Source organism: Lepisosteus platostomus, chromosome 17 (assembly GCF_059453375.1).
Source record: "Lepisosteus platostomus isolate fLepPlt1 chromosome 17, fLepPlt1.hap1, whole genome shotgun sequence".
NCBI classification, from domain to species: domain Eukaryota; kingdom Metazoa; phylum Chordata; class Actinopteri; order Semionotiformes; family Lepisosteidae; genus Lepisosteus; species Lepisosteus platostomus.
In genome coordinates this window covers 20,096,824-20,104,756 of record NC_142627.1, presented here as the reverse complement: position 1 = coordinate 20,104,756, position 7,933 = coordinate 20,096,824, and the positions used below count along the sequence as shown (strand labels likewise).

The 7,933-nt window shown below is 40.2% G+C and overlaps 1 protein-coding gene across 1 annotated transcript; it reads left to right on the top strand.

The window, feature by feature from the left end:
* Positions 1-1,275: 1,275 nt before the first annotated feature.
* Positions 1,276-7,478, top strand: tbxtb (T-box transcription factor Tb). Its single transcript, XM_088609727.1, has 8 exons — positions 1,276-1,679; positions 2,085-2,349; positions 2,531-2,665; positions 3,021-3,082; positions 3,191-3,252; positions 3,770-3,946; positions 4,757-4,889; positions 6,365-7,478. Exons 1-8 carry the CDS (start codon positions 1,474-1,476, stop codon positions 6,630-6,632), a joined length of 1,308 nt encoding a protein of 435 aa, XP_088465853.1. The 5' UTR covers positions 1,276-1,473; the 3' UTR covers positions 6,633-7,478.
* Positions 7,479-7,933: the final 455 nt, after the last annotated feature.

Genomic DNA, 7,933 nt, shown 5'->3' with positions numbered 1-7,933 from the left:
ATATATAAATGAAATTGCCAGTGTCTAAATTGCTTTTCAGTTTAAAAAAACAAACAAACATTTTTTTTGTTTTTTGTTTTAATAATGCGAAAAAAGGAAGACATTACAAATAGTTATATTTTAAAAAAGTTCAAATGTTAGTGTGGTAGTAGAAAAGAAATAAAATGCATGGTTTGAATTTTAGACAACACTGGGTTCTGCGTATATTTTGTGTTCACAATGAGGGCAACCCACTTTGAATATAAAAGCAGCAAAACTGATGTGGTAAGTATATATACTTTCTCCCCCAGTCTCAGACGCCTATCACAATATTCAGGAAACCGACACTCAGACTGTCCTCTACATAAAAATATTTTTTTACTTTTGAATTCACATAACTGTAGGTTACTTTCCCAACACAGATATTCTTAAAAGAACACATAAGAAACAAGATATAAAATATAAACGGCAATATTGCCACTTTCCTTTCCTTTTTGATACGTTTATAAGGTTAAGCTCTTAACTCTCATTGTGGCTTCCTGGTCTTTCCGTCACACGGATCCCCACAGAACAGCAGCCTTATTAATTTAAATACCCAGCAAGTCGACCACATTTTCGCATAATGAAAGCTATGTTACAGATATCACAGTAAGACAATGTGACACATAATCTATCAATTGCTTTGGAAAGCTTATCTACATTTTGTCTATCGTTTGGTGTGAAGTCAGGTGTCTATTGCAAATATTAATTCATGTGATTACGTTTTAATGTTTTGTATTTAAATATACAAAACCGGATAACCTGTTTTATACTCTTAAGCTGTTAATGGTTTTTGATAGGTTTACTTTAATTGTGTCAATATCCAAAACGCATATCTAGAAATGAAATTATTCTAAACAATTATAGGCTATAATGTGAAGAAGTAAAGTTTGATCATGTGTGCTTTTTACAGGCCCATGCGGTTTATTACATTTCGAATAATATGTGTGCAGGTTATTTTTATATTGCTGTAAATACAAAGACTGCAGAAAAAATCAGATTGTTTTAATAATCCCTTTTAGACATAACTATAAACGCACTTAATTTCATTTTATTCAGATGCATCTATATGAATACCGGTTCATTTCCTCCTCGCAGGTGTCGGCTTTGATATAGGTGTAAATATTTACAGATTTTAGTAGCTCTATTTAAATTTGCTAGGCAATCGCCTTCAGACGCGACTTTTCTGCTTGACTGATATGGCCGCATCCGACCAATTGCCGAGAGAGACTTGCACATCAAAGCCATGCCCAACCAACCAGCTGCCTTCTGAGATGTTTTCTGGTGTGATGAGGAACGTTTGGGCTATTTATTGGCAGCCAGTGAACGTAATGACTTTCAGTCACCACTTCGAAGTCCTTTGTAATCTATGGGATTGTAATTGCAACACTGACTAAAGACATCCGAAGGCCACAGAAAGTTTTATTTATTGAAAGTCGGGAAAGTTTGGGCACAATGACCTCAAGTTCAACAGAAAGCGCAGGGAAGAATCTTCAGTACAGAGTTGACCATCTTCTGAGCGCGGTGGAGCATGAGCTGCAAGCTGGCAGCGAGAAAGGAGATCCGACGGAAAGAGATCTTAAAGTTAGTTTGGACGAAAATGAACTATGGCTCAAGTTCAAAGAACTCACTAACGAGATGATAGTAACCAAAAACGGAAGGTAGGTTTCTTGTGGCGTTTTTAAAACCCATGCTTCACCAAAGTAATAAGAAAATGGATGGCGCGTTTATTGCTAAGCAGCGTTAACACGGGCAATTTTGCTTGAATAAACATGTAATCGATTATTTTTGCAGAGATATAAAATAAAACAAGAAGGAAGGGATAAAAAAGAATGTTCATTCTGTATCTATCAACAATGTTCCTTGTTATTTGTGGGCAACCACAAAGAAGAATGAACATGCTGTCATGAACACCAATAATTTGAACATTTTTAAAAATAATTTCACATACATAGATTGATGCGTAGAAAAACTTTAATGGATGTGAAATTAGAGGATGTGTGTTTATTTGCTGCGGTGATTAAGCGGTTGAAGTGACCGAGTCCTTGCCTGTCTGTCCAATCCAGGAGGATGTTTCCCGTGCTAAAGGTGAATGTGTCGGGTCTGGACCCCAATGCTATGTATTCTTTCCTGCTGGACTTTGTGGCTGCAGACAACCACCGATGGAAATACGTGAATGGGGAGTGGGTTCCTGGGGGGAAGCCAGAGCCGCAGGCTCCCAGCTGTGTCTACATCCACCCAGACTCCCCCAACTTCGGGGCACACTGGATGAAAGCTCCTGTCTCCTTCAGTAAAGTCAAGCTGACAAACAAACTCAATGGAGGTGGACAAGTAAGTACAGTTCTTAAAAGAAAGTGTAAAAATGTGTATCCCATTTCGCCAAACAATGGTGTTTTTTAATGAGAGTAATTCAACGGGGAGCTCCACCTTTCAGCTGCAAGCCTGAATTGTTTGTTTTTTGTCTTCTTAATATTGTGAGTCTTCTAAACATATATCATGTACTTCCCTGCAGATAATGCTAAACTCTCTCCACAAGTATGAGCCCAGGATTCACATCGTTAGAGTCGGAGGGCCCCAGCGCATGATCACCAGTCACTCCTTCCCGGAAACCCAGTTCATTGCAGTAACAGCGTACCAGAATGAAGAGGTGAGAACACAGTTCTCCTGGAGTCGCGTGCCTTTAACCTGAAGGTCAAATTAAAAAAGGTGTTCGGCTGTTTTTTTTTTAAAATAGCCCTCACAGAAAGCCATCAAGTTTCTACGGCTTTGTCATCTTTAGGAGCACTTAATGCTTTTTAAATGTGGAAAAGTGGAAGACATTTGTTTAATTGCACTACTCAGTAACCTGTGTCACAAATTTGCCATGATTTTATAGGTCACAGAAACAGCATGGAAGAAATGTAAAAATATTTGCACTGAAGGCGATGAAATATTTCTATACTGCTGCCGCATCCGAAGTCTGGTGTTATTAGTCCAATGTCTGACCTTTCTGTTCTTTGCAGATCACGTCTCTCAAAATTAAATACAACCCATTTGCAAAGGCTTTCCTGGATGCAAAAGAACGGTACAATTCTTTTTTTTTTCATTATTAAATAACAATTTTTGTTGTACAACCTTGTTGCTTTATTTTCTTATTCCTTAACTGTTTCTCACTGTATCACTCTGTCTGTAGGAGTGATCACAAAGATATTCTGGATGATGTTGGGGACAATCAGCAGTCAGGATATTCACAAAGTAAGTCACAGGAAATAGAGCATTTATTTTAATATGTAAATATCACAAACTCTCTCATAATGTCATCAAGTAGTTTAAATTCTTATTAACCATAATTATAGTTAAACATTTGTTTGTTGGAGAAGTTGTATTAAGAACTTACACTTTATAATAGAGAAATTATACATGTATTTTGATTACCAGAAGAGTGAATGTTTTTTTTACAGACTTGTACCTTTTAATTGTGTACATGGAAATTTATGAAAGATCTACATGTGATAAACCTCTAAATGCTGCAGAAATAATAAAAATGTATTCCAGCGCTTATAGTACATAACACAGACAACGATTAGCAACCAGTGCAATTACTCCAGAAATGGGAAATTTATAAATATGACACTAGAAGAGGCAATGGATAAAAATGTATTCTGATTAAACAATCATTTAAATTAAATGCACACATTGTACTTGCAGTGACAGCAGTGGAGCGCAGTTTTTGCAGACTTGAAATGATCTTCTTCCCTCCCTTTCTGCCCAGTAGGTGGGTGGTTCATTCCAGGAACAGGATCTCTGTGCCCCCCGGCGAACCCTCACCCACAGTTTGGAAACCCGCTCACCCTGTCCTCCCCACACGGCTGCGATCGTTACTCCACCCTGAGGAATCACCGCTCGGCCCCGTACCCCAGCCCCTACGCTCACCGCAACAACTCCCCCAGTAAGTCTGAGACAGTGCTCAGAGAGACAGCCCTCTCCCTTCAGCACAAACCACAAAGTCCTGCAAGCACATCTTAGAATGTCTTGCATTCCAGCCTCCTTTGTGTGAGTCTCTGAGGTCATAAACAACACAACTTCGACTTGGGGTCAAACACAGACTCCTTGCCCCACAAGACGAGGTGTGTACTATCAAGTGGTGTGTTCTTTAAATGCTGGTCTTGTGGACTACACACTGTACAGTCTGTCACTTTTTGGGGAGGTTCTTGGCATTGTTTGATTCTATCTGCCATTATTCTACATTATTCTACAGAAAAACCAAATGTACTTAAATTACAAAAGTACGTCAAGCACATGGTGGAATAAGACTTTCTTATTCTTAAATTAACTAGAAAACAGACTCTGGAAGTCTGAATATATACAAAGCCAAGGCCACGCTAGCCTCCACCTATTGGGAGGGGGCACAAAATGGGTTTCAAAAATAGGAGAGGTGCCCAAAGATGGTTACATGATCCCTGCGTTTTTTCCCATGTTTTTGTCATCTTTGTTTTTTGCTTTTGGAATGGCAATGAGGCTAGAGCATTTCTGGTTTTTATTTAGCCATAATTTTAGGGAGGTGGCCTCCACCCTTAGCCTCCTCACCACTGGCCCAGAGACTGTCCAAGCTCACTAAACTCTGTTTAAGGACACAACTTGCCAGCCAGTTGGGATGTTCCACACATAATGAATTAAATTCCAATTTAATTGATCAAGATGTGCAGTATTGTTATAAGCATCAGGTATCATCAGGTTGGCACTCTTTTACATTTTACAGCAGGCTACACAGACAACTCCTCGGCCTGTCTCTCCATGCTTCCAGCCCATGACAACTGGTCCAGCCTCCAGGTGCCCACTCACTCCAGCATGCTGCCTATGGCCCACAGTACCAGCCCTTCTACCAGTTCCAGGTCTGTTTGGCTGAGCGTCACACCTCCCAGGCCTGCAGAGTGCTCTCCTGCTGTCCACCCCCACGCTAACAGGCCTTTCACTGGCTGTTTAATTGACCCTGTTTAGATTTTTATTACACATCCTTTTTAATTAAGATGGCACTAGTTGTAGACTTGCAGGAAATGGATTGTTTTGTTGTTGTTTTTTACCTAGAGTTGTATTTCTTTATTAGCTGTGAACACTGTAATTAGAGCAAGTGTACCAAAAAAGGCAACATCTTCATTTAATTTCACCAATGGCAGAATATTGAAATCATGGGGAATTTCTTATGTAGTATTAAACAAATACTCTATCAGCAGTAAGAAAAATATGTTAAAATCCAGGTTTGTGCAGTGTACTTCATCAGTAAGTTATGAAGTACTTGGGAGTATGTTAATTGGTTTTATTTTCTCTTTGTCACAACTATCCACTGGACAGAACCTCAGTTTTGGAAAAAAATATTTGAAATATTCTCGTACCCTAAATAGTTTTGTACTGTATAAGACTCTACTCTTTTGAAAACCACTGTAGTTTATAGTCTTAAACAGAAAGTTTTCCACCCTCCCCTTCAAAGTTTGTCACTAATTTATGGCCTGTAATAAACTCTGATTGTTCAACTTTTGTCTATTTGCCAATGATATCTTCTAAGTTAATTGAACCCTTGTAGTAGTCAAAATTTCTAGTGAAATTAACTAACTTAAGTTATGTGTTTTGAATACAGATTTTTCTGAAGCTCTCTAGAAGCCTATGGAGCCTATCTTAATTGGGGCCAGCAGGGGGTGCTCACCCTGTGGTCCATGTGGGTCCTAATGCCCCAGTATAGTGATGGGGACACTATACTGTAAACAGGCGCCGTCCTTCGGATGAGACGTAAAACCGAGGTCCTGACTCTCTGTGGTCATTAAAAATCCCAGGGCGCTTCTCGAAAAGAGTAGGGGTGTAACCCCGGCGTCCTGGACAAATTTCCAATTGGCCCTTACCAATCATGGCCTCCTAATAATCCCCTTCTATGAATTGGCTTCATTACTCTGTCTTCCCTACTGAGAGCTGATGTGTGGGGAGCGTTCTGGCGCACTATGGCTGCCGTCGCATCATCCAGGTGGATGCTGCACATTGGTGGTGGTGGAGGGGAGTCCCCATTACCTGTAAAGCGCTTTGAGTGGAGTGTCCAGAAAAGCGCTATATAAGTGTAAGCAATTATTATTATTATTATTATTAATTACTACTTTCTGGGACAAATGAGTGTTCAGTTCACTTAGTCAATATCGCTGTCAGATGAAGTGTAGTTAAACAAACAGTATTTGCTACCCTTACTAGTGAATAATATGGATGGAGCTCCAGAAACTTGCTTATGTCTGTCACTGTCGGTGGCTGTTCTTGTTTTTTCCTTGATGGTTGCTTTTCGATTTTATACTTAGTTTCTGATGAACGTCTTTGTTTCTCTTTTCCTGCACAGCCAGTATCCCAGTCTGTGGTCGGTCAGTAACAGCACCATCACCCCGGTGTCCCAGCCCGGAAACATGTCCAACGGGCTGGGCTCCCAGTTCCTCCGCGGCTCAACGGCACACTATCCGTCTCTCTCCCACCCTGTCACAGCGCCCTCTGCTGGCTCACCTCTGTATGACAGCGCGGCCCCCGCGGAGGTGCACGACCCTCAGTACGACACCTCGCCACACGCCCGGCTACCCCCTTCGTGGGCCTCTGTCACTCCGCCCTCGCTGTAGCCCAGTGGCCTCGGGCGCGACGCTCGGCTCCCTTCCACAGCCACAATCCAACACTTTTTTTTTTTTTTACAGCTGCATCAACAAGTGAGTTTTTTATTCAAATTCACATCAGGCTTGAGGCAAATGATCATCCCATAAAGGGAAAATAGTGCAACATATTATGCTCTTAGTTTAAATTATTTAATATGTAACATTTATGCAAGTGATAGAAATGTGTAAATAGTCTGTGTATTATTAAAAAAATAATTTCACTGTATGAAGACGGGGACGAATTAAATCGCATCTATGATGCAGTTTGTTTGGTTTCAAGCACAGGCATGCTTCTGGACTACACAAATGTGCTGCCTCTTTTCTACTGTGGCATGATATTACCTGTAGCTTTCTGCGTAGTGAACGCCTAACAGATGAGACAGCCCAAACAACCGTGTCTGTCTTGTGTGTCTTGTGTGGTGTAGAAACAGAAATATCTGCTAGGAGCACCTTGAGAAAACTGCTAATGTCTAAATGGAATGGAGATTTTTCCTCTTAAACTTCTCATACTTAAAGAATTTGCCTTTTTTTAACTAAAAGTTTAGGACGTCTTTACAAGCCTCGATGTGGCAATTTTTGTGTTCTTGGGTATTTTTTTCCTTGTGTGCAAACTGTATATACTTTTCATTCTCTTGTCTATATTGTAAATACTGATAAAATTGTGTTTATTATTGTTACCTCACATCTGGGGTTCACCGTGTAAATGTCCTATATTTGAAACTGGAGTTTGAAACACAGAAATTGGAACTGTATTTGCAATGTATTTGCATACTGATGTGAAGTAAAACATTACACCTTTGCTACAATCTTTGTGTATCACTGTATGGTTTGGAAATTAAAATTCCTTAATATTCCTAAAGGTATTTTTGTTTTTTCCAAGGAATGTTAGGGACTATTGTTCAGAGGACAATGGCATGTAAACCCTTGATTAACAACACAAAAATGTAATTATCAAATAATGAGAAATTACATTTGAGACCATCCATAGGTTGTGCACTATGGAGCAGAAGCAGAAGAGTGATTTATCCTTTGCGTGTCACAGGGTGCCAGAGGGATCGTGTTGTCTGAAGCCATTAGGGCTGTATTTGAAGCGAAGGTGCTGGGGTCACAGCTGGTTCATTTGCAAATGGCTGAGCTGGCACAAAGTGCACATGGGCTCTGTTTAACTCATCTGGAGGGGAATGTTCACTTCAGTCCTTCAGTGATAGTCCGCCAGACATCATCTACCCCAAACAGCCACCCGGTCTTAGGGAAGTTTGTTTCTGTGTGGC

Bases quoted from the DNA above. Each gene is read 5' to 3' on its own strand.
- tbxtb (XM_088609727.1), top strand. From the start codon at position 1,474: ATGACCTCAAGTTCAACAGAAAGCGCAGGGAAGAATCTTCAGTACAGA. The intron at 1,680-2,084 runs GTAGGTTTCTTG...TGTCCAATCCAG, and splicing joins ATAGTAACCAAAAACGGAAG to GAGGATGTTTCCCGTGCTAA. The intron at 3,947-4,756 runs GTAAGTCTGAGA...TACATTTTACAG, and splicing joins TCACCGCAACAACTCCCCCA to CAGGCTACACAGACAACTCC.